We start from the raw sequence: 26,800 nt of genomic DNA on the forward strand, positions 1-26,800 counted from the left end.
TGCTGGTGACCCCTGTAACCTTTGTGGGAAATGCGTAGATTTTCACTTTGCTATGCATCACTATCTTACATTGTCTCTGCAAGCTGTATTCAATATTTGAATGCAATATTTCTTCTATTGGAGCTATATGAAAGGGGATCATTCATTTAGTGATGCACTGTTGGCCTCTGGCCAATCTGTGTGAACAGCTGCAGTATAGAATACATGTGGCTGGATTTGCTCTAATTACCAGGGTTGTAGTTTGCTGTTTATAGTGAATCACTGAGTTTGTTGTGTTGAAGTGTGAAGGCTGACACAATTGTAGGACTGTTGGTTGACTCAACCGTGAATTCTGGTAATTTAGCTTTCAGCCTCCTGCTGCGTGTCTTCATTTTGTTGGTTGGGTCTTGCAGCCAAATCTGCCTTATTGCGTTTCCTGTCACCTCAGTAGCTGCTGAATTTGGTGCAAGGTTTTCTTTAAGTAGCTATTCTTAGCTGGTGGATTTTGGCAGTATTCTTCAAGCTGTCAGTCTCAGATTGTATGTTAATTCAAGGCTAGAGATGAGGGATCTCCTCTGTAACAGCATGGACTGAACATTACTGGAATAGGTTTAAACTACAAGAGGTCAAAGTTTTAACAGTGAGTAAAGAATTGAATGGATGTTTGGTGTAATACGCCTGTAGAGATCGCTGATTTTTTATCATCTATATGTGTGACTGAGAGACTTAATCCTTTTCACAGTGTTGAGGTGAGACAGCTTTATGCCAGCATCAAGTAGATAGAGTATCCAATTTGAGTCTAGAGCTCAGTTCTAGAGATTCCAACAGTGCTTGGAGCGTACCTGGCCCACTCTAGGAATTGCAGCCTTATTGGGGGGGGGGGGGGGGGGCGGGGAGGTCAGTTCTTTATTATCCTTGGCCTTCCATGTAGGAGTGGATTCCAGTCAGTTTGAGGTGGGCCTTCTGATATGCAGGAGCAAGCTCTCATCCCGACACTCACTTTGTCGCTTGACCATTTACACAAAAACACACATCTCTTCATGACAGAATCTCCAGGAAGAGCAATGGCATTCAGGGCAGAAAGAAGACAATTTTAAAAAAATGGAATCTCTGACTAAATATGTCACTGACCTACTACCCCAATGTCATCAGTAATTTGGAGAGCCGCGGATGATGATTGTCAATTGGTGTGGCTTGATGTTATTTGACAGTCAATGGTAGAAGATAATGAGATGTTTGTGTGTCCGTAATAGTCACAGTTACTGAGCAACACATTTGTCTGTTTTTAAAATTGTACTTGCTTCCCATGCTAATCCCAAAGTGCTTCCTCAGTTCCCACAGGAAATTAGCCATTCTTTCCGCAGCACTAATGCAATTACAACAATCCTATAATAAAAGATTCACTTTTATCTAGAAGTATCTTGTTTCCCCACTTGTGCTGGGAGAAAAGGGTCAGCTTTCACCTAAGCATTAGTAATGTAATCTATTATTTTATCACATTCTTTAATTCCTCACCATTCTGTTTGCATTAGCAATGCTGACCTCAAATCAGGGATGAATTGCCACTTCTTTCAGCTTGAGGTTAAGAAGACCTGAGGCATCATCTTTAATTCCCATAGTAATGGTTTTTATCTGCCTCCCTGGTGACTCCACTTGGGTTGAAGCAGATGATTTACAAGCTTTGATTTAGCTTCTACCCTGAACTGTTAGTCTTTACACTGATCATTATTCTTTATCTAGGTAGCTTACTTTTACCTCTGCAAACTCCTTTACTCCATCTCACTGTTCTCTTCTCGTAACCAAACCCCAGAGGAAACATCATTGCTTGTGTTGCTGTGCTCTATCTGTCACTATAAACTCCACTTTGTCCAAAAGGATGTCACCTTATAACCAGCCTGCTCGATTTTTCTTGTCCATTACAACCACTCTTTATAACTGTATCAACTCAATTTTTCAAGGTGTCACTTCCTCTTCTATAAATCCCTCAAGGACTTGCCTAATTATGTCTGTGGTATCATCTAAGCTTACGTTGCCTTTGGTTCCAGGTTTCTGTGAAACTGCTTCCCTTTCGTCCTTCAATTAATTGGGCAGCAAAGCCCCCTTCCATAATTCAACAGGTTTCAATAGGCACATTTAATGTCAGAGAGATGTATACATTATACACCCTGAAATTCTTTTTCTTCACAACCATCCACAAAACCAGAGGAGTGGCACAAAGAATGAATGACAGTTAAATATTAGAACCCCAAAGCCCCCCCCCCCAACTCCCCCTCCCATGCATAAGCAGCAGCAAATGACCCCCCCACCCCACCAGCAAGAAAAAGCATTTGCACCTCACCGAGCACTCAAGTGTACAGCAAAGCATCAATAAAGACACAGATTTTCAGTACCCCAAAGACTACTCGTTCACCCAGTAATTTGACGTACCACAGATGCCCTCTCTCCCTAATAAGGGAAGAAGATATGTCCCCATTTCACAACGAGAGGGGAGACATAACAAAACAACTTGCCAATTACTTAAATTACTCTGCAGATGCTGGGGTCAAAGGAACACTCCAGAGGAACTCAGGTCGGGCAGTGTCTGTGGAAATGAACAGTCAACGTTTTGGCCCAAGACCCTTTGCCCTGACAAAGGGTCTCGGCCTGAAACGTTGACTGCTCGTTGCCAATTACTTAATTACTTCTATCCATTTCCTTTCGCCCACTCTGCCATCTTATTCTGGCTTTTCCCCCTTTCTCTCCAGACCTGATTTAGGGTCTCCACCCAAAATGTCAATGCTTTATTCCTTTCCATAGATGTTGCATGCCCTGGTAAGTTCCTCTAACACTTTGTGTGTATTATCCTGGAGTTCTAGCATCTGCAGAATCCCTTATGTTTGTAATTATACCTATCATGTTCTTTTGCATTAAATGCTTTTAAACTTTTCTACTATTCCATCTCTCCAGGAACTTAACTTCTTGGTGTTTCAAACTTCAAAGTAGATTTGTTATCAAAGTGCAGTACATATATGTCACTGTATCCAAACCAGATTCATTTTCTTGTGGGCATACTCAACAAATCCAATACCCATGATAGAATCAATGAAAGACTTCTTCAAAAGACAGCAAACTATCATTGTCTCAATAAAAAGGGGAGAAAAAGAAATAATAAACTTTCAAGAGCATGAGATGCAGTGCTCCTGAAAGTGAGCCCACAGGTTGTGGGAACAGTTCGGTGATGGGGCAAGTGAAGTTGAGTAAAGTTATCCCATTTGGTTCAAGAGCCTAATGGTTAAGAGATAATAACTGTTCCTGAGCATGGTGGTGTGAGTCCTGAGGCTCTAGCACCACCTTCCTGATGGCAGCAGAGTGAGGAGAACGTGACCTGGGTGGTGGGACACCAGATGACGGATGCTGCTTTCCTGCTACAATGCTTTGTGTAGATGTGCTCAGTGGTGGGGAGGGCTTTACCTGCGATGGACCGGGCCTAATCCACTACTACTTGTAGGATTTTCCATTCAAGGGCATTTATGTTTCCATACCAGGCTGTGATGCAGCCAATCAATATACTCTGTTGCACAAATCTATGGAAGTCACTTTGGGATATCTTATTCATGAAGAATGACACTGCCAAAGCAAATGTTATTGCCTAACTCTAACTGCTTTTAGAAAATTGTCGTGAGCAAGTCCCTCCTCCTTTAATTTCTTCTGTGGTCCACTGTCTTCCGTCTGGTTCTTCCTTCAGCCCTTTATTTCTTCCACCTATCACCTCGCAGCTTCTTAGTTCATCCCTCCCCTCCCCCACCACCTACCTTGTTCCTCACCTGATCTCACCTATCACCTGCCAAGCTTTTACATCTTCCCCTCTGTCCTACCTTTTTATTGTGGCTTCTTCCCCCTTCCTCTCCCATCCTGATAAAGGGTTTCAGCCTGAAATGTCAACTGTTTATTCCTCTTCATAGAGACTGTCTGACTTGCTGGGTTCATCTAGTGTGTTGCTCAAGATTTGAAGAACCTGCACCTGCAGAATCTCTTGTATTTGACTAATTCTGCCTTATGAAGATAAATGTGCAGCTCACGTGGGAAAGTCAGCAATGGTATCAGAAACAGGCTCTCATTTACCTAGCTCATTCTCTGCAGTGTTTTCACAGATGTGCAAGTAAGAAGTTATGATTATTTGCAAGACAGAACCCTTGTGTGTATTGTTGAATCTTCAGACTCCTACCGCAGACTGATTGTCCAGTCAGTGTGATCATTACATTTTTACAAAGCATGTGCACTATGTGACTCTTTGACCAACAGGGTTATGATACAGCCCTCAGGGTTGTCCACACGTTCCTTTAATTACTTTTAGGTAAGGTTATATTCAATGAAAGAATAGTACAAGTTATTATGTGGTATCCACCCAGGAATATTCAGTTATAACTTGACCTGAGTACTCTCATTGTTTCCATTTCCACATCCCAACCATCAGTTTAACTATTATTGTATAGGGAATCCTGTCCTGAGCATGTTGCTTATGCCCTCTCTTCCCAGCAGTGGAGGAAGAGGACAGGTACTTGTGTGAAATGCGCGTTAAAAGACCAAGCTATCTAGCCCTGTCCATCGTGAACTTCATTCCTGACCCCGCTATACTCAAGTGAAGGATTGTGGTTCCACAGACAAGAAGGCAAGTTATTGATTAAGTATGTAAATAAACTGACAAGATGTCAGTCCATCAATTTCATCAGAATTCTTGAAGTATTGTGGATGCTGAGATGTAACAGAATTTCACATATACTGTAACCAAATTAAGCTTACCCGTTCAGGAAAATAAATAGTGATCAGGTGTAACTCTTTAAATTGTGAATGATGTGTCATCATATGACCCTTTTGTTTTATGTTCAGTTGTGGGATCTGGACAGAGCCACAACACCAGCATTTATTCCCCATCCATAGTTACCTTTGAGGAGGTGCTGTTGAGTTGAAGTTTGGTGAATATGTTCCCACAGTGCTGTTGAGCTGGAGTTCCAGGATTAATACACAGAGACAATGGAAGTCTTGCAATGTACATTTAGTTTGGGTTGGAGTTTGAATTAGTAGGTAATTCACAGGTGCTGGTATTCCCCTGAGTATTTTTTCCTGTCCTTCATGCTGGTAGAATTTATCTCAGTGGGGGGGGGTGGTGCTTTGGAGTTGCCTGGGATGTAACTACAGCACTTTTGTACGTGGTATACATCCCTCAGTAGTAGAGAGAACAATTGCTTTTATGAAGACTAATGGGGCGCCAATCAAACTGGCTACTTTGTCATATGACAGAGTCTCAGCTCAGAGTCTATGCTAGGTAACAAGCACCAGTTAACACTAATCCCATTTAGTAGCCCCACAGCCCGCTTCACTGCCCTCCACCACTTCCCCATTGACCAGTACACTACTAAGGGCAATATATGATAAATTAACCTCCCAGCCTCCACATCTTAGGTAAGTGTGATGAAACTGAAACACCCAGAGCAAACCCATTTTAAAAACTCCACACAGACAGCACTGGAGACCAGGACTGAACCCAGGGTAGTGGAGCTGTGAGATGGCCTCTATGCAAGCTATACCGCTATGCTGTTTAAAGTATCAAGTTTCTCAATAATTTTGCACATATCCATGTACATGAAGAATATTTAATTACACTAATGGGTAAGAATTAAAGAATATTTAATTTGTGCCTTGTAGTTGGAGGGAAGGCCTTGATGTGTCAGGAGACATCATATTACACTGGAGTTGTACGACCTCTCTCACTTGTCCTAAAAACACCAAGAAGTCTGTAACCTGTGGCCATGTTGATTCCCTTGTCTACTTATGATGTAGTTACTTCAAATAGTATTGATTAAGAAGAATCTTTTCCTCCCTGAAAGCACTTTGATCCTCATTTATTTGTTTATCATCTAAGTACAGCACAAATTTATTCCTGACGGTGCATTTCCATTATTATTCCCCGGTATTGATCTGTGGTTGATGGGTCTGCCATTGCTTGGTTCTGTTTTGTCAGTTTGCGCAAGATAATGGAAGAGATGGTCAAGGAGCAAAGCCGGCCATGAAATGAATAGGGTTGGTGCCAAATAGGGAAAGGGGAGAGAGCAGCATCCAACCAGCCCGTCTCAGTTTTTTGAACATTTCTTTCTCATAACTTGCTTCTTCAGTAGCCCCATCCTTCTATCTGACGTTATTACGTGATTCTAAGTAAAAGGCACTTTACATGGATCAGGCGTTTCCAGCTGCAGTACACTGTAAATAAGCAGTGAGAAGATTCTAATGCCACACTGTAATCAAGGGGCTCAAAGTATTTATAAGTTAACTAAATATGTTCACAGAAATGGAGGACATTCCTTCAAATTCCTCTAATATTCTCCTATCCACTACTCAGTAAACCAAAGCTCTCCAGATCAGCTCCTGCCCAGTTTTAATTATTGTAAATGTTTTCTCTTGCCCTTCTCTATTTATTTTATCCAACACCTTCCACTTCCCTCTTTGATCATACTCTTACAAACTTGTTGAAACAATAACCTCCTTTCTTAGCTCCAGTGCACAAATACAAGCTGAATTTCTAAAAGATCCAGTTTTCTTTTGTACTTTACAAATTTCTTTCATTGCCCTTTCCTGAATACTCCTTTCTTTGTCCTCTGAAATGTTTCTCAAACTTTTGGACATCCCGGATCCATGAAATCTGCAAAGAAATTAGAGGCTTTGCTATAGCATGTAAGTACTTGGACTGCACCTTTAACAGCTAACAATTTACACTTATACAGTACTTTTAACATTTTAACAATAACACTTGGAATGTACCTTTAATTTTCCTTCCTGGACTCTGACATTATTTAGTCTGCAGCCGTTCTACTCCAATAATCCCCTCCTTTATTCAGCCAAGGAAGGTTACCTTTGCTTTCACTCTTGCCTATCTGGGCATTATCCAAGCATCCTAAGATATAGGTCCTCTTCTCAGCTCCTCACAGTTGCTTGCAAGCTCTTCCTCCCTTGTTGCCTTTTCCTTACCTCCATGCGAGTTGGGGTCAGAATATAAGGAACATAAGGAATGGAAGCCTAAATGGGCATTTGACCCTCTGTGCTTGCTGCAATGTTTAGAAAGATTATGGTTGATCTATTCAGTCAATGCCATTTCTAACTGTGTATCTCTTCAATATACAAAATTCTACCAATTCTCAGTAGCTGAATCTCATAGCTCTGAGAGCTCTAAGGATTCACTACCCCTGACAAAGAAATTTATTATCTCTGTCCCTGAATAGCTGTCCACTTATCTTGAAGCCATGAGCCCCAGTCTTGAACGCCCCAGCCAGGAGAAGCAATAACTACTTCCACGTTATCAATCTGTGAAATAATTTTATATGTTTCAGTGATATCCACTCTCATTCTTTTAAATTCGGGAGTTTAGAATCAGAGTACATAATCTCTTATACAACAAATACAACGAATCATTCCGATGAACCTTTGCTGGATTTGTTTTTATCACAAATGTGTTCTTTCCTGGGTAGGGGAGGCAGAAATGTGCACTGAATTCCAGATGAGATCTCACCAGGGTTCTGTATAATTGGAACAAGACAGATCTACTCTTGTTCTCAAATCCTCTTACAACTCAATACCAAGATATCATTTGTCAACCTAATTACTTGCTATCTACGTGTTAACCTTCAGTGATTCATTAACAAAGGCACCCAGGTCCGCCTTTGTGTTTAACTAACTTTCAGATCTGGGTGAATCATAATATTCTCCAGATGAATATTGAAAAGCCTTCATCTTTGGTCAATGCCACCAGACTGTTTACTGAACAATGATTTCATTTCTTCATTCGCTTCACACTTACGGCCTGAGCTTGAACCAATGTGGTGGTAACTTCAGCATCAATTGTAGACCCTTATCCTTGCCATCACAGATTTCTCATGGTCTACCTTCCTCTTCATAATATTTTAATCTGTTCCTGAAGGATACACCTTTACTTCTCTATTGCTTTTCTAATAAACTACACCTTCCTCAGAGGTAAGATCAATCCTATTTTGCTCTGGTCTTACAATGCCCAATGCAAGTTCCAACTCACAGCATTTGCTGATCAAGATGCTGTTTCCATGCCTAAAATTTGAAATACCAACATCCTGCATATTTCTTCCCACCCACCCCCAATGCCTGTCATCCCACTGTTCTCCATCATACCTTAAGCTAGTAAGGATTGGTCTTATCCTCCTTATTTATTTTGTTCATAACTATTCTCGATATTGGGGGAAAATGATTGATACTACATGAGAGTTATCAAGGTTGATGCACAACCTTTTCAAGGGTCCTGATTTGTTGTGGTGCTGGAGACGTGGGAGCTCTTGGGGAATTTGAGCAGTTTTCGGTAAGTAGTGTTTTACCTAGGCAAAATTCTAATGTTTGCCATAAGTACACTGCAGAGAATGGAATTGAAGGTATTCGCGAAGAAAAAAAATCAATGTTATGGTGTAGCACCCTCTGATGATTTGTGACTCAAGAAGGATTGATAGGACAAATGCTGAGAAACCAGTTACACAGGCTGAAGAGCTTAGACCTATGCAGTCATGATATACTGTTAATTATTTAGGATAGATGACAAGAAATTTTACTTGAATGGCTATAAGTCCTCAGAATTTTCTACTCAAGGACTGTGCCAACTCAGCTGAGTATACTCAAGGCTGGCAATGATGGAGATAGGAACTCGGGATCTGGGATTGAACAGAAAACACGGAGTACTAACATAATGTTACTGCAAAGCATGATTGAGGGCTATCTACCACATTTCTCTTTCTGTTTCTTTCAATCAATATCGTGAAGCTATAGATGAAGGTAACAGGCTTCGAGTATATAATCACAGGCCAGTTCACTCCAGAACAAAATCTGTTTCCTTCCACAAGATCTTGGTTGCAGTTAGAACTTATCTAGTTTTGGCCTCTTTACATTGTGTTAGATATTAAAGTTTCGGAAAGAGTGCAAAGGCACATACAGTTACTTATCCATTAGTAAAGGTTTAGTCACAGATATGGATTCAAGGATATGAATGTGTATACAATAGTAGCATTGGGTGACTGGTTCAAAGTATGTAAAGTAGTGAAGAGACTTAAGAATATTTATATTCAATTAGATAAGAAGGATCAGAAGATTCACATTTTATTCACTTTTCATGATTTGAGACTCAAGGGTATGGACAACATGAACTGCCCATTTCTAATTGATTTTAAGAAGGCATATTAAATGGTCTTCTACAATGACTAGAGTCCTCCTGAGAAGTTACTCTTTCTGCACTGTTGGGTTGGAAGTTTCAGTAACAATGAAAGACCAGTGATATATTCTAAGTCAGAATGGCATGCACAGCTCAGAGGGTAAACTTTAAGTGATGACTTTTGTACTTCCCTGGCTCCCTTGTCCTCAGAGGTAGAATTTACATAAGTAGAAATAGATTATTAGCTATTTGGTACCAAGGATATCTGGAATATATCAGCTTGGTGGTTGACAACAGTTTGCCAGTCATCTCATGAATGATCATTTTGATACGTTCTGTCAAAAGAGCTGGTTATGACTTTGATAGTCCTGAACAGAAGTATATTTCTTGTAACAAGCAAGGGAAACTCTGCAGGTGGTGGAAATCCAAGCACCACACACAAGATGCTGGAGGAACTCAGCAGGCCAGGCAGCATCTACAGAAAAGAGCACAGTGAATGTTTCGGACCTACTGAAGGTTCCGGCCCGAAACATCAACTGTACCCTTTTCCATAGATGCAGCCTGGCCTGCTGAGTTCCTCCAGCATTTTGTGTGTGTTGCTATGTTTATGTAATATATATCTTGGTCTACATGATTTACAGGTCAGCCTTTAATCAGTTTTCTCGTTTTTAGAAGCCACTCGTCCAGTGGACATGGATGTGTAGCTTTTTCATCGCACCCGCTTGAAAGATAAAACTTGTATGTCTAATCATGTATGATTATCTAGAGCAAAATAGTGAGTCCGTACATTTTATGGGTTGGATCACATTTGCCAGTGCTCTTTTTCTGTTGCACTCCTAGATTTCTGCTTTTCCATTGTGAGGTGTGAAATCTGGTGAATCAAACTGAACTATTTGATATCTCTTCTTTCTATCTATTCCTTTTCTTTAGCTGATTTTTTTTTTAATTTTTGTCTGATTATTTTCTTTCAAGAGCATTGTTGTATTTATTATGTTCAATAAACTTCCAGCAAGTCAAGGCTATGGGATAAGATGTGTGTTTTGTGACATGTTGATATCCACCACCATTTAATTACAGCAAGATTGGAACTGAGGTTGAGGCTGCATATGAGTGAGAGCCCTGCCACACTGTGCTGTTGGGTTCAGATCCAGCAAAGATGAAGGCAATGGCAGGAAAGTGTGCAGCTTGGACGAGAATCTCAAAGTAATTTTGTTCCTGTGTTTTTGATCTTTTGTCAGTGAAGGGTGCATGTCTAGAAAGTCATATTAGAGAATTCTGGATGTATGACAGCAGTGTGTTTTGTAGTTGATGTACTTTTGAAAATTTATAGTGCTTGATAAGGTGCCACTCAAGTAGGCTGCTAGATCCTGAATGGTGGATTTTGAGAGTTGTTAGCATTGCAGTCACCCCGGCAAGAATTCAGCATCATCAATGGAGGGGAATAAGCAGTCAACATTTCGGGCCAAAACCTTCATCAGGATCTTGCCCCTTCTCAGCCTGAAACATTGACTGTTTATTCCCCTCTGTAGATGCTGCCTGACCAGTTCCTCCAGCATTGTGTATGTGTTGCTCAAGATTTCCAGCATCTGCAGGATCTCCTCGTGTAAGTCTTCCATTGTGTTTCTGATTTGTACCTTATAGGTGATGGAGAAGGCTTGGGTTGTCAGGAGGTGAGTAACTCATCTAAGGATATTTGGCATTTGACATGTTCCTGTAAGCTCAGTATTTATGTAGTCAGTCTAGTTGAGCTTATGGTCACTGGTAATGTCCAGGCTATTGATATGGGCTCTTGGAAATGGTTTTGCCATTGAACATCAATGGGAAGTAGTTCAACACTTCTATCAGGAATGGTCTTTGTCCAGCACTTCCGAGACACAAGTGTTACTTTCCACTTACAAGCCTGAAGACTATCTAAATCTCAGTACTTACAGGCACGAGGTGCTTCATTTGCTGAACAATTAAACATTTATCGTAATATCAACATAGAGCTTTCATCTGGTTATCAATAAGCTGAGACTTAATCAGTACAGTAGTTCAGCATAACCTGAATAAGTAATGTACAGTGGATTCCGGTTAATTGGGACACATTGATGAAGTTTCACAGAAATAGTTTAAAAGAATTAAAAGGAGAAACTGAGTAACAAATGATGTATTTAAATGAAATATGGGACAAATTAGAACACTACTGATATTACTACAGTACCATAAATCCATGTATTAGCTCCTAACAGTTATCTACAGAGGAATTAATCCTGTTTACACAATGAATAAAATCGGCACGGGTACAAATGTTCTTCATACAATGTTATCAACAACTGCATCCTCTCAAATCTTCATTTTCATTGTAATATTCAAGATGATTGATGCATTCAAATTCTTAGTAGTTCCTAACTTGTTGAAGTTGTGAAATTGTTTCATTTTCACTGCCGGCTGCAACACTCCCTCTAACTTTTTTCTTACAATCTTTTAAAAATTTTACTTTGCTGTGTGCAGGAAATTTTTTCACAGCCTGAAAACTGCATGACACTTTAATAAAACTTCATATAAAAGAAAACTTCAGCTGCTTGGCAACAAAGGCTACGTGCATGGGAGCATTTCAGTTACAGTGCCCAGCTGTTTCTGGCACCTCCAAGCCTGAATACTTGAAACCACAGTGACCAAAACAGTTCTGAATTTCTTGGCAACTGTCAGTGACAGAAATCACAGTTTTTTAAACACAAACATGCGTAGGTGACTCTATTCAAAAACTGCTCGCTCTAAACATGTTGCTGCGTCTGTGCATGCAACTGACATTCGTAAGAAACTGTTCCACAAGTCTTCTATCCCAATTAGGCTGCATAGAGTCCCAAATAAATGAAGGGAGACCCGGCTATTTTCTCGATTAGTTTTTGGTCTTTAAGAGTTGCCCCAAATAAGCGGATGGCTCAATTAACTGGAATCCACTGTAACTGAATATTCTATGTGCTTATTAGAAAATAACAATCTGATCTTCAGGAAATTTTGTCCAGGGTATTTGATAAAATAGCAGAGGTGATGCTGAAATAGTAATACTGCTTTCTGTACTGACAATTCATCATTCTTTACAGTGAATTTGTGATCTTAAAAGTCTTGGTTAATTGCAACTTACTGCATTCTCCAGATCTGTTTTTAGACTCATTTCTTAATGTCCTGTCTTTCAGAAACAAAGGAAGAATTGGAAGAACTAATGACGGATATTAAGAAGACAGCAAATAAAGTCCGCTCCAAGTTAAAGAGTAAGTATGTGATTCTGGCAGATTCTGCATCCAAAGCAATTAAATTATTCATGTTTCACTAATTCTGTTTTTGGAGTCACAAAGAGTTGCAGTGGTTCTTCAGACCTCTGAGTCCACAGGTTCGGAAATTGCACCATCTCGGATCGTAAGACCCTGCAGCGGATAGTGAGGTCAACTGAGAAGATCATCGGGGTCCCTCTTCCCACCATCACGGACATTTACACTACACGCTGCATCCGCAAAGCAAGAAGCATTATGAAGCACCCCACGTACCCTTCATACAAACTCTTCTCCCTCCTACCATCTGGGAAAAGGCACCAAAGCATTCGGGCTCTCATGACCAGACTCTGTAACAGTTCTTTCCCCAAGCTATCAGACTCCTCAATACCCAGAGCCTGGACTGACACCAACTTACTGCCCTATTGTTCATTATTTATTGCAATGCCTGCATGTTTTGTGCGCTTTATGCAGTCCTGGGTAGGTCTGTAGTCTAGTGTAGTTTTTTTCTGTGTTGTTTTTTACGTCGTTCAGTCTAGTTTTTGTACTGTTTCATGTAGCACCATGGTCCTGAAAAATGTTGTCTCATTTATACTGTGTACTGTACCAGCAGTTATGGTCCAAATGACAGTAAAAAGTGACTTGACTTGACTTGACGCAACCATACTTATTCTACATTTATCCCAGTTTTTATTCTCCCCACATTCTAAACGAGCTGCCTTGAGATTTAATTCACACACAAGGTGAATTTCCTTTGGCTAATTAATCTGGCAACCTGAATGTATTTGAGATATGGGAGGAAACCTCGAGTACGCCCGTAGGAAGAGCATGCAGTCTCCACAAAGACAGCACCTGAGGTCAGGATTGAACCCAAGTCTCTTACACTATGAGCAGCAGATTTACTAGCTGTATAGCTTCCCTTCATTTTAATGCTTTTTCCTAGAATTGTATAGCATAGAAGACCATTATTATATAGTATCATAACCTGTACTGATGTTCTGAAACATTAATTTGTCAATCCCACTGTCCTACTCTTTCCCTGTAGTGCTGACAGTAAATAGATTCAGTTCCCTTTGATAAGATGCTGTTGAATCTGCTCCCATTATGCTTTCAGGCAATCTATTCCAAATCAACACGCGGAGTTACAACAACTTAAAAGCGGAGGAACTGTCATTTTTATGTCAATTACCTTAAATCATATGAACCACACTCCCTTAATGACCCTTTCTGTTATTTCATTAATGAACTCAGTTAAATTAGTTGAAAGCAGTTCATATTACTTTTAGCAATCATTTAATTATTGTTAATCAAAGGCACTGGATGTCAGACTGACTGGCCAATGATATACATATTCATTGACCTGCCTGAGAAAGTGTGCAAAACTTGCAGTTCTTTATTCATCTGAAACACTCCCGTGTCTTGGTAAAATCGAAACTTGCTGCAGGATCCTCTGAAATTTCTGTCCTTTCTTAACTCAGCAAATTGGGATAGTGGCGGAATGTTTACTTAGAGCATTGTCAACTCGTTATTCCCCCCAGTACTAATCAACAAGCTTCAAAGCCTGAGTCTCTCCCTGTCAACAAGATCCTTGACTTTCTCATCGTGGGACCACAATCAGTGCAGATCGAAAATAACCTCACTGAGAATCAACAGCAGTGCACCTCAAGGATGTGTACTTAACCCATTGCTCTACTCTTTCTACACCCGTGACTGTCTGGCTAGGCACAGCTCGAATGGCGTGTATAAATCTGCCGATGACATAGCTGTTAGTAGAATCTCAGATGGTGATGAGGAGGCATACAGGAATGAGATAGATCGGCTAGTTGAGTGGTGTCACAATAACAGCCTTACACTGAATGTTAGTAAGACCAAGGAATTCGTTGTGGACTTCAGGAAGGGAAATTTGAGGGAATGCATGCCAGTCCTTATCAAGGGGTCAGCAGTGGAAAGAACATCAAGTCCTGTGTGATAATATCGCTGAAGATCTGTCCTTGACCCAACACATTGATGCAATTACAATGAAGGTGCGTCAGCAGCTATATTTGATTGGGCATTTGGGGAGATTTAGTACGTCACCAAAGACTCTAGTAAATCTCTACAGATGTACTATGGAGAGATTCTAACTCTGATCTGATTCTCACCTCAGCGTCTGATGTGGAGGGACCACTGCATAGGATTGGAAAAAGCTACAGATGTTTGAGGACTCAGTCAACTCCATCATGGGCACTAGCCTTCCGGCTTTGAGGACATCTTCAAAAAACAATGCCAATAAAGGCGGCATCCATCATTAAGGATCCTCATCACCCAAAACGTGCTCTCATCATCATTCAGGTGCCTTGCCGTTCGGCGTGGGCGATCGTGTCTCTAAATCCATCACAGTCCCTGACCCTCTGAATTGTAGTTGTCGCCTCCCCTGTTTCTAACCATGATGTTAATCCATCTCTCATTTTCAACCTCTGTCTGCCTCTACTTCTTTTTCCTTGCAGCTTTCCAGCTGTAACTAAATGTTCTAATGTCTCTCTTCACGTGATGTGCCCAAAGAATTTTGATTGCTGTTTTCTGTTTTTTTTTAAGTAATATACATTTTGTTTTCATTCTCTGTAGAACCTCTTCATTGGTTATTCTGTCCGTATATGATATGCATGGCGTTCTTCTGAGGAACCACATCTCTGCTGCATTGATTCTTTTTTCCATTGCATTTGTGATGGTCCATGACTCACAGCCATACATCAATATAGGAAGAACGTAGCAGCTGAGAGTTCTAAGGCAGATGTCAATTACTATTTTCTTGTTCGTTAGGATGTTTCTCATTTCTGTAAATGAAGCTCTTGCTATCACTATTCTTACTTTTATGTCTGTTTCACATTTCCCGTCAGATGTTACCCGTGATCCAAGGTACCTGAAGTTGTGCACTTATTTCAGGATTTCACTTCCCAATATGATCCTAAAGTTTGGGATATCAGGCTCTATTCGTATTATTACCATCAGGGAGGAGGTACAGGAATCTGAAGACAGACATATACACTCAGTGGCCCCTTTATTAGGTACACCTGCTCATTAAAGCAAATATCAAATCAGACTATTATATGTTTAAAACCATGCAGACTTGGTCAAGAGGTTTAATTATTCAGACCAAACATCAGAATGGGGAAGAAATGTGATCTAAGTGACTTTGACTGTGGAATGATTGTTGGTGCCCGACGGGGTGGTTTTAGTATCTCAGAAACTGGTCATCTCCTAGGATTTTCACGCACAACAGTCCCTAGATTTTATAGAGGATGGTGCGAAAAACAAAATAAAACATCTGGTGAGTGGCAGTCCTGTAAGCAAATGGGAGAAGTCAGAGGAGACTGGTTCAAGCTGACAGGAAGGTGACAGTAACTGATAGCAATGCATTACAACAGTGGTGTGCAGAAGAGCACATCTCAATGGGTACATTTAAAGTCAGGGCAATGTATGCAATATACATCCTGAAATTCTTTCTCTTCGCAAGCATCCACGAAAGCAGAGGAGTGCCCCAAAGAATGAATGGCAGTTAAATGTTCGAATCCCAGAGCCCCCTCCAAACTCCCCCCTCCCATGTATAAGCAGCAGCAAAGCAACGACCCCCCACCCCACCAGCAATAAAGCATTGTCATCGCCCACCACCGAGCACTCAAGCGTGCAGCAAAGCATCAATAAAGACACAGACTTGTAGTACCCCAAAGACTGCTCGTTCACCCAGTAATTCACCATACCACAGGCTCTCCCTCTCCCTAATAAGGGAAAAAGAAGTGTCTCGTTTCACAGCGAGAGGGGAGACATAACAAACAACTCGCTGAGTTATGGTGTTAAAAGCCTGTTGCGTCACTCTTTCTGAGCTCTGTGCTGTACTCGGGCCTGCATGCACAACACGTCAAGCCTTGAAGTGGACAGTCTGCAGCTGCAGAAGATCACACCAGGCTCCACTCCTGCACCTGACTATATTTCTTATTGTAATTTATAGTTTTTTATATTGCACTGTACTGCTGTGCAAAGCAACAAATTTCATGACATGCCTAATTGATATTAAACCTGATTCTGATTCTAATTGATAGAGCCTCTTTAATCCAATTCAATTTCTCTATCATATATTCCTCTACATTTGTTACTCTTTATTGTAACATGAAAAACATTATTTAGTGAAAGCAAAATATTTATTTTCTGAGATTATTTTATTTTTGGTTTTTAAATGGGCCAATTTATTTTTTTTTTAAATTCCTGACATATTCCAAATATTTGGAAGATTAACATAAAAGTAGTAGGCAGGACCTCTATAGACACTGAATTGTTGATCACCTGCCTATTTCCTCCTTTGTAGCCCAAAGTGCAGACTTTTGCCTGGAGCCCAGATCCTAACACTTTAGCGTGGTGGAGTGCAATGACAGGCTGTCTTAGTATGTACTGTACATCCACCTGCACTTACATGATAGTCTTGACAATAGATGAGGCCCTACACAAGCTGCTTTGCTGTCAAAGGCATCAATATCATTAATGGTCTGGCTACAGATATTCAATGGTACTTGGAGTTATGCATATAACTTACTTTTATTTACAAATATTAGCCAACGCATCAGCTGTATGCCGACTACTTCTGCCACTGAACATGACTACAGGAGTGGTGTTCAGAGGGACTTCAGGTGCTCCTGTGCATGAATCGCAGTAAGCTTGCTGGCAGGCCCAACAGGTTGCCAAGAAGACAAATTGTCTTCTGGCCTTTATTGATGGAGGTGTTTTTTTTAAAAAAAGGGAAGCTTTTTTGCCATTGTTCAGGGTGAGGCCTTGCCTGAAGTACTGTGAATAGTTTTGATCCCCTTGCCTAAAACAATTGGAGGTGATACAAATAAGATTTACAAGGCTAATTCATGGGATGAGAGAGGGCTGTCCTACTAAGAGAGACTAATTAGCTCCCGACACTCCCATTCGGTTCTTTGCTAGTTCTGTGCTAGGTATCCTTCCTCTACACTTTGTTCTGATGTCGACCTGAAACCTCAACCATCCCTTAGCTTCCTGAGGTACTGCGTGACTTTGTGAAATCCTTTAGATTGTTATCTACTCCAGTTTCCAGCATCTGCTGTGTCTTGTGTCTCTCTGGGAGGTGGGGGGAGTGTGTTTACATGGAAAGGTGTTAAGGTCTGGTGTACAATGTAATGAGTATTAGTGGAAATGGGTTTAAAAGGGAACAGGGTGAATGAAAGTTTGAATGTCAGTGGAAGGAAGGAAGTGGGACGAGCTGGACTGCAGTTGCATGAAGCCAAGTGGGTGATGCGCTAACTGGTACCTTCCATTCTCAAACCCCTCTGTGCTTTGAACATGGCCTTATTACACAAAATCAGCAGTACATGATGGCGTTCCTTGATCCCCATGTTTCTGATGTTGAAGCAGTCACTCGAAACGTGACCCAGCGTTCCATTGGCAGACCAGCATCTTCACTCAGGGTCTGTTCATGCCAGGTGTAGCCAAAGCTAAATTATTTTAATGGGTCAGTATTCCATCTGATCAACAAAGCAGTGATAACAGTTGATTGTTTAAAGGGCACAAGACCATTCATCAAACTGTTCGATGATGCTTCATTGTTGACAGTCTGAGGATAGAAACAATGAACTTCAGTTTCTACACATCGATTAAATAAAGCTGGTAAAGGCAACAATGCACTCTCCCATGATTGAGTAATATTGAGCAGAATATAAAAATTAAATAATAACTTAAATGACAATTTGTTGGATTAAAAGCTATTAGAGTTAAATACAGTTTCATTGCATGATCTGACTTCCCATTTGAAATTCCTATCTTCCAGATTTCAACTATGTGGTATTAAATCATTAATAAATACTATGTAGTTCCACTTCACACCCTGTGGCACATCGGGGTGGGGGGGGGGGGCACAGCACAGCAGCCTTGCTGTTTCATTAACATTTGTCTGGTTTTTACAAGCTTGAGTTGCTAGCTCGACACTAAACCCAGCATGGGTGGAAAGTATGTAAGGAGACGTCCAGATTCAAATCTGGGACCACTCCGCCTCGAAGTTTGTTGTGGATGCCACTAGACTACCAGCTGGCTAATATATACTATATCTAGATCTAAATCGTACTTATACTTTTATTCAAAAAGAAAACTCATTTTGTGACTGAACTCCTTTAAGATCTGTGTTCTGAGAATCTCAATCTATCATTTAAAAGGTTCCCTGCTGAGCTCAACTCTGCAAGAACATTGGTGAACTGCATCCTTTCAACTCAGCCATACTTGCATATATGCCTCTTGTTTAATATATTTTTAAAAATCACTTGACAGCCATTTATATAATAGTTCTGCTGTAATAAGGCTACCAGAGTAATTCCTGCAGTTGATTTCATGCTCTGAGCTAGTGCAATATAAACCTCTTCCCTCACTCACTCGCAAGAACTATGGAGATGTATGGGCAGACAACATGGATGTATGATGGTGTTACATGTAACTGGAAGTGCAAGGTTTTGTGGAGGGTATTGTTTTTGAGTGATTTGTATTTGAGTGAAGAACTGCAGCGTGTACAGAAATATTTCTGACCAGAGCAGCAGAATGAGTGGGATGAAAAGGGGGTCCCTGAGTTTGGTGCTTACTGGCTGGTGGTGTAGTGGCATCAGCGTCGGCATCGAGAGGTCCCGAGTTCGAATCCGGCTGGCTGCCTTTCACGCTCTCCATCCGTGCCTGGGTTGAGTGTCGAGCTAGCAACTCGACCTCACAAAAAAAAACCTGGAGAGGGATGGGCTCCGCCAGGTTTCAGATGCCCAAGACACGCCGTACGATGAGCAGTCACCAAAAAGATCGGTGCAAAAAGCTTGTCATGATGGTGCCCCGATGACTCCACCAGGAGTTAAGGGTATACACACACACACACACACACACACACACACACACATACATACCACATACACGTGTACACACACACACACATACACGTACACGTACATACCACATACACGTGTACACACACACACACACACGTACATACCACATACACGTGTACACACACACACACACACACATACACGTACACATACATACCACATACACGTGTACACACACACACACACACACACTACAAGGTCACACACATCATGAGGGATCCCACTCGCCCTACTCATGGACTGTTTGTCCCACTCCCATCAGTGAGGGGTTACACTGTGTCCATAACAGGACCCCCAGACTCAAAAACATTTACTTTCTCCAAGCAATAAGGCTGATCAACACCTCCACTCACTATCTTATTATTTCTTATCAGTCACTTTATGTATAGTCTAGCGTCACTTTATTGGCACACAATCTATTTATAAGCTATCTTATGTATTTGTATTTATTGTGGATTTTGAAAAAGTTATTATGTTCTTTATCTTTAGTAATTTTTTTGTGCTGCATTGGATTCAGAGTAACAATTATTTTGTTCTCCTTTACTCCTGTGTACAGAAATGACATAAAACAATCTTAAATCTTGGATAATTGGGATTAAGAATGAAAAGAGAGCAGAGATACCATAAAGCAGCTGTAACAAGGATGCAGGTTTTGAATTTACTATGGCTCAGAGATGTAAAGGGGGGGAGGCAAGTCGTCCTTCCAAGATTATCTAAAAAGGACTCGTGTACATGCATTTGCCCCATAACACGGAAGACTCACATACCCATCCACGCCTTACAAAGCAATCAGAATTGAGTTCCTGTGCATGCATTTACAGACCAAACCAGAAGTGAGAATTAAGTGTAGGCTTTAAATGCTGGACTTTTTAAAAATGTCAAGCCGTGGATTGATTGCAATTTAATTTTTATTGAATTGTGATTAGTCCTGCAGCTCTGATTTTATTTTGGTTTTGTGTCTGGCAGGACACTTGCATTGTTGAATGTGATAAGATGTTGTACACTTCTTTCCTTTCCTAATCGTGATCCTTTTTGTGAGTTTCAGCACAATTGCTCTATTGCCAAACTTTCTCTTTGCACTGCTCACCTCTGGCACCCTGCTGTTGAATACTACAATGATATATTACTTTGGACATCTTCAGAGCCTTTGGCAGAGTCTAATACTGAGCATTTATAAATCACTTCTTGCATTGTCTTTGTTGGAATTGCACTGATAGCTCAATATTTGCTGCTTTTATTCAAGGCTTTCTCAGTGCGCCATCACACTGAACCTATCTGCCCTTAGTCATTTAATTCTGTTCTCAACGACTTCCTGTAGATCTCTCAGCTTCTTCTAATTTCTCTTCGTGCAGTGACTAAACCATCACTTCCTGATGGCCTTCAGGGCTTTGGGATGAAATATAAAGTATTCTGTTTTTGAACTGATCAAAGATGTAATCCCTTTGTACCTCGTCTCACTCTCCGCACCCCTTATCCAGAGCCAGTGCAGGTGGCAGGTGAATCTGAGCAGAACATTACTAGACATTGCTTTTCTGAGAATAGCATTACATTAAGTATCCGAGTAATTACACATTCAAGCTAAGCTCAGGAGAATATTTTGGGAAGCCAACCTGAATATTATATGTATGCTTACACCTGCATGTCTGCACTAATACTGCATGTATACAAATATTGTATTTAAGACTATTGGATAATTCCACAGTAAATTTGTGGTTCGCATACATGAGTGCTATTATATATCAATATTATGTAATTAATAATTATATATTAATAGTATGTAATTGTATATTAATGCTTTCTGACCTGCAGCAAGTTCTTGATGGATTTTTATAAAAGTATTTTTCTGCTAGATAACTCTAGTCTTTCCTTTTTACTTCCTCAGGTATTGAACAAAGCATAGAACAAGAGGAGGGACAGAACAGATCCTCAGCCGACTTGAGAATACGCAAGACACAGGTCGGTGACTTGAATTTCTCTGTATTTCTATTAAGTTATATACTGTAAATGCCAACATGACTGTTTTACAGTGGAGCAATGTTTTTACCAAGGTTATTCACATTCAGATCTCCCTTTCAGTCGTAGAAGTGTGGTAAAGCCCCCACCATCTATCACATTCATAGGAATTTAATGAGAGGATTACTATTTGCAGTTTAAGGCGTCAGCATCAAGCAGTGATAGTTAGCTTACAAGTCTGTTTTCACAGTGATACTGCTCAATACACAATCATTCATATCGGTGTTGATAATCTCCTTTGCCACGCGACATGATATTCTTCAACTGTGTAACAAAGATGCAAATGCTTGTGCTCTCATCATGGGGTCATAATGGGCCCTTTAGTTCTTTGAGGCCGTGTCAACCACATCCCACCCATTTATGCGAATCCATTTCTCTATTTTCCCTACGTTCACATCATCTCCTCTCAGGTTCTTCCACTTACCCACTCATTAGGGCAAATTTATAGCTGCCAATTAACTTACCAGTCCAACACATCCTTGGACTGCAAGAGGAAATCAGAAGTACTTGGAGGTCATGGAGAACATGTAAACTCCACATGGACGGGACCCTATGTCAGGACTGCCTCTGACGTTGTGAGGCAGCAGTTGTGTCATTGTGCCACCTTATCATGTTATTGGCATGCTGTTACCTCCTTCTGACATCCGTACTTGTATTGTCTTTCTGCCATTTGGACTGGCACTCTTCACTCCCTGCCAACCATGATGGCATTCTCTCCCCACCCACTCACATGGTTACACACTATGCATCCAATTCCCTTGCACTATTCATGAATCGCATTGTCCTTCTTCACTTCTGCTGTTCCACCTCCCATTCATGCTGATGTTGCATTCCCTTTCCCCATTGTTGTTACTGGCACTCTTCACTGCTGGGCCCCTGCCCACCTCTTGCCACAACTCACAGTTGGCTCTAATCCTCCATTTCTGCTGGATTCAAATGTGCTCCATGCTGTGGGTGGAGGTAAACAATGGCACAACTAGAGCGTAGTTCAACCTCCAGAACAGAAACAGTGCGAAGTCAGAGCCAAGATGGGAGGTGAGGGCTAGAATGAGAAGTAACACTGATTTCATTCTGAAAATGCTCTTCATTGATGATCTGGCACCAGTATGAAAAGCAGTTACAAAAGACACAGCTCTGCCACTTAGAATTCGACAGTATTCTCGTTAAGCTCATCTGGCTTAATTCAACTGCAATTTCAGTGCATGGCTGACTCGGGTGTCCTCTGGAAATAATCTAGTCGCAGTAAAAATTGTTATCACCCCCTCTGAGCCTGATGTATGGACAATGATTCAGGCACTGGGCCGGATTGAATAGATCCAGGATGAGGAATGGGCCAGTTCAGCTGACAGCTCCACTCTACACTGAGCTAAGGGTCTGGGGATAGGACCCTCTTTGTGGACTTCAGTTCAGAATGCTAATTGCTTGTGTTCATTGCTTGTGTGATGTGATTTTTTTTCTCTCTCTCTGCACATCGGGTGTCTGACGGTCTTTTTCGGTTTCTTTGTTTCATGGCTGGCTGTTAGGAGCCGAATTTCAAAGTTGTATAACTTTGATAATAAATGTATGTTGAACTTCTTTGGAACTAGTGAAGGGTAAAATATTTATCTTCAGAAACAATCAACTTAAAACTGCTCAATTTTATCTTCAAATGTCTAACTTTGTTACTTAAGATAAACCTGACTAAGCCAAGACTAGTGTGCTATTATTTTGAAGAGTTAAAAGATATTAAGGTATACTTACAAAATGCTGGAGCAGTACAGTAGGGGAGGCAGCATCTTTTGAAATGAATTAACAGTTTACGTTCCTTCAGGACTGGAAAGGAGGGGGGAAGATGTCAGAATAAGAAGGGAAGGTGCTTAAGCTGGAAAGTGATAACTAAAGCCAGGAGGGTGGGGTAGGGGAAATGAAGTAAGAAGCTGGTGGGGGGGGTACGATGGGTAGAAAAGGCAAAGGACTGAAGAGGAAGGAATATGATAGGAGAGTGACCATGTGAAAAAGGGAAAGAGGAGGAGCATAAGGGGGAGGTGATAGGCAAGAGGTAAGAGTCCAGAGTGGGAAACTGAAGAAGAGGAAATGGGGAGGAGAAAAAATGACCATAAGTTGGAAAAATCGATCAAGCCATCAGGTTGGAGGCTACCCAAATGAAATATGAGGTATTGCTCCTCCAACCTGAGAGTGGAACATTGTGCACAACAAAGAGATACCCAATTTTCATTAGATGACACCAACAGTCTTGCAGGTGAAGTGTTTTACCCAAACGGTCCTTCCAGCTTAGGAACTTTGTTGAGCACCAAGCAACAAGCATGATTTACTGGTATACAACTATTTTAATTCTAATTCCCATTCTCATTCTGACATGTTGGTCCTTGGCCTCTTCTACACCCACAATGAGGCCACTCTCAGGTTGGAAGAGCAGCACCCCATACTCCATCTGAATAGCTTACCGCCTGAAGGCATGAACATCGATTTCTCTAACCTCCAGTAATTTATCCTCCTCCCTCTTCACTCTTCCTCCATTCCCCCCTCTAGCTCCTCTCTTACCTCTTCTTTTCCCACTTGCCTATCGCCTCCTCCAGGGCCTCTCCTTTCCTTTCTCCCATGGTCCACTCTCTTCTCCCAATAGGTTCCTTCTTCTCCAGCCCTTTACCTTTTCCACCTATCACCTCCCAGCTTCTTACTTCATCCCCTCCTCCCCCATCCACCTGCCTTCAGCTATCACCTTCCAGCTTGTCCTCCTGCCCCTCCTCCACCAATCTTAGTCTCACATCTTCCTCCTGCCTTTACAACCCTGATGAATGCTCTTGGCTTGAAGCGTTGACTGCTTGTTCTTTCCCATAGATGCTACCTGACCTGCTGACGTCCTCCAGCATTCTGTATGTGTTACTTTGCATTTCCAGCATCTGTAAAATCTCTTGGTTTTAAGATACACTTAGTTAATATCTGTATCCATAAGTGAGTGAATGCAATGAAAAATCATAATCCAAGAAACAGTACAATGAGAGAATCTCCTAACCAGAGACTCAAGAATTAGAATTATTTTGTACTCGAGATCTTTAGCACTTGTTGAAGTTCACCAGTTTATAATAAAGCTACTGGCTCAGACAATGTTATTTAATCAGTGGCCATAATAGCAAGAAATATCCCTGGAGTTCAGGGTCCTGTTATTGGCTAGTAAAGAGATCGATACTTAAGATCTAAGCCCGATCTAAGTGTGCACACTATATGCTGCATCTGCATCCGCAAAGCAAAACAGCATTATGAAGGACCCCACGCACCCCCTCAATCAATCTCTTCTCCCTCCTGCCGTCTGGGAAAAGGCTCCAAAGCATTCGGGTTCTCACGACCAGTCTATATATCAGTTTCTTCCCCCAAGCTATCAGACTCCTCAATACCCGAAGTCTGACTGACACCTTGCCCTATTGTCCTGTTTATTATTTATTGTAATGACTGCACTGTTTTTGTGCACTTTATGAAGTCCTGTGTAGGTCTGTAGTCTAGTGTAGCTTTCTCTGTGTTTTTTTTTAAGTAGTTCAGTCTAGTTTTTGTACTGTGTCATGTAACACCATGGTCCTGAAAAACGTTGTCTCATTTTTACAATGGACTGTACCAGCAGTTATGGTCAAAATGACAATAAAAGTGACTCACTCGACTTGACTTGACTTGAAAATCAGTCAGAAGTCTGGAAGTTGAAACCCAAAGACTAGAGGCTTTATCCTAGAGTAGGAGGACTGTCTGAGTGTGTGTGTGTGGGTGGTGAGAGGGAGGAAAGGTACGTATTTTGCTGTTGTTGTTTTGTTGCTTGTTGTGTTCTGTGTTGTTCTGCCGAGCATTGTGGGCATGCTACTTTTGATCCAGAATGTGTGGCCACCCTTGTGGTCTACCGCTAACGCATCCATACATTATGTTGATTGCTAACACAAACAATGCACTTCACTGTGTGTTTCCATGTATATATGAAAAATAAATCTGAATTAATAGGTAAGCATAAATCTGTGATGAGGTGAGACATGGTGTCACCTACTCACTCAAATTCTCTGGTTGCTGCAAGAAGCCCAGCTGATTTTGGTTGAAAGTTTTTAATATGCAGTCATATCAGGTGGCTGCTCCCAGAATGAAAATGGCCTTAAACTGGAGCGTCAGGATTGTTTGTTTTAAAAGCTAGACATCAGGAATAAATAGGGGAACATACGCTCTTCTGGAGTATTGAGAAGTGGGGCCCATGTCTATGAAATAAACAAATAAGATGTGAATTGAAATTGAATGTGATTTATTCTTCCTGAGCGCTATTGGGGTCGAATCAAGTGGGATTCAATGAGAAGGCGTGAGAGTCAGACTCTTTGTAGTACCGCAAGCAAATATTGATGCCCAAAAAAGTTACCTGAAAGTTTTATACTTAAATCTGACTTGATCCCTAGAAGTTAGAGACAAATTCTTGAGGTTTCTGAATTGCCTAAGGGTTGTGTGTGCCAAAGAAAAATAAGGATGTGTTCCGGAAGAAATGAATTGATTGCCTGAGATGTGCGGCATCCTTGATCCTGGGGGGGAGGGGGGGAATACGACAAGATATTTGACTTTCATCCAAAGATATCTGCAAGATGACCCTCTGGCAGCTCCATTGAATTCTAGCCCCTGCCAGGCCAACATGAAAGAAAATGGAGAAGCTGCTGGCAATACTCCCAAAGATGGGAGGAATCTTGATCCTTAAGGTTGCTGGGTAAATACTGAACGACAAATTTTTCTTTGAATAAATGTCCTTGGCATCAGAAAACGTACTTGCTTTGTGAGATTATGGAAATAGCAACACAATTGACTCATCCCTGGTTTCACACCTTCTGAAAATGGTCAAAATGTAACAAGATTAAAGCCATATAAATTAATGTGGCCACCAAATCTGTAAACTTTATTCACCAGCATTAGGCTCACCAACTGTGACTATATCCCATTGTTTATTCAGGCTAAGGGTTACACACTGTGCAATTGTACAGAGTTGCTGTTTATTTAACAGGGTTAAGGTTCAACTTCATGCTGGTGCTGTTAAGTGTTACATTACATTTGACTCTACACAATGGTACTCCATTTCCAGTCTAAACTAGTGCCTTCCGTTATTTATTATTAATGGCAGTCTCATCATATTGACCCGGAGAGTCTGAAGAGGTTTTTAAAGCTTGTATAAATATTCAGTTTAAACAACACCATTTTCATGTTCTGCCCAGTATTCAAAGCTGAAATTGCTAATCGGTGTTAGGCTCCTTGTTAAAGTATGTAAATAGGCAAATGGAGTAAATTCAGGCTTTAAAAAAACATTTAGAGTGGGAGCACTTGTAATGGGCCAGCAGACTCGACCACAGTTTAGGGCCCTCTGATAGTGTATTTGGGTTTGCTTCTACGGGAGTGGAGTGCAGTTTAAAATGGCACAAGCATCAATAATGAGTCAATGCCTGTCTCGGTGCCTGGGGACAATCTGC

The 26,800-nt window shown here is 41.1% G+C and overlaps 1 protein-coding gene across 1 annotated transcript in view; it reads left to right on the plus strand.

Annotated features, from left to right (window-relative positions):
* Positions 1-26,800, plus strand: part of LOC132395096 (syntaxin-1A-like) — a 282,164-nt gene that overhangs the window by 142,795 nt on the left and 112,569 nt on the right. The window contains exons 4-5 of the mRNA XM_059971402.1: positions 12,349-12,423; positions 21,205-21,278. Coding sequence (XP_059827385.1) covers positions 12,349-12,423; positions 21,205-21,278 — 149 coding nt within the window. The remainder of the gene's footprint in view (positions 1-12,348; positions 12,424-21,204; positions 21,279-26,800) is intronic.

The sequence above is a fragment of the Hypanus sabinus genome, chromosome 6 (genome assembly GCF_030144855.1).
Source record: "Hypanus sabinus isolate sHypSab1 chromosome 6, sHypSab1.hap1, whole genome shotgun sequence".
Classification (NCBI taxonomy): Eukaryota; Metazoa; Chordata; class Chondrichthyes; order Myliobatiformes; family Dasyatidae; genus Hypanus; species Hypanus sabinus.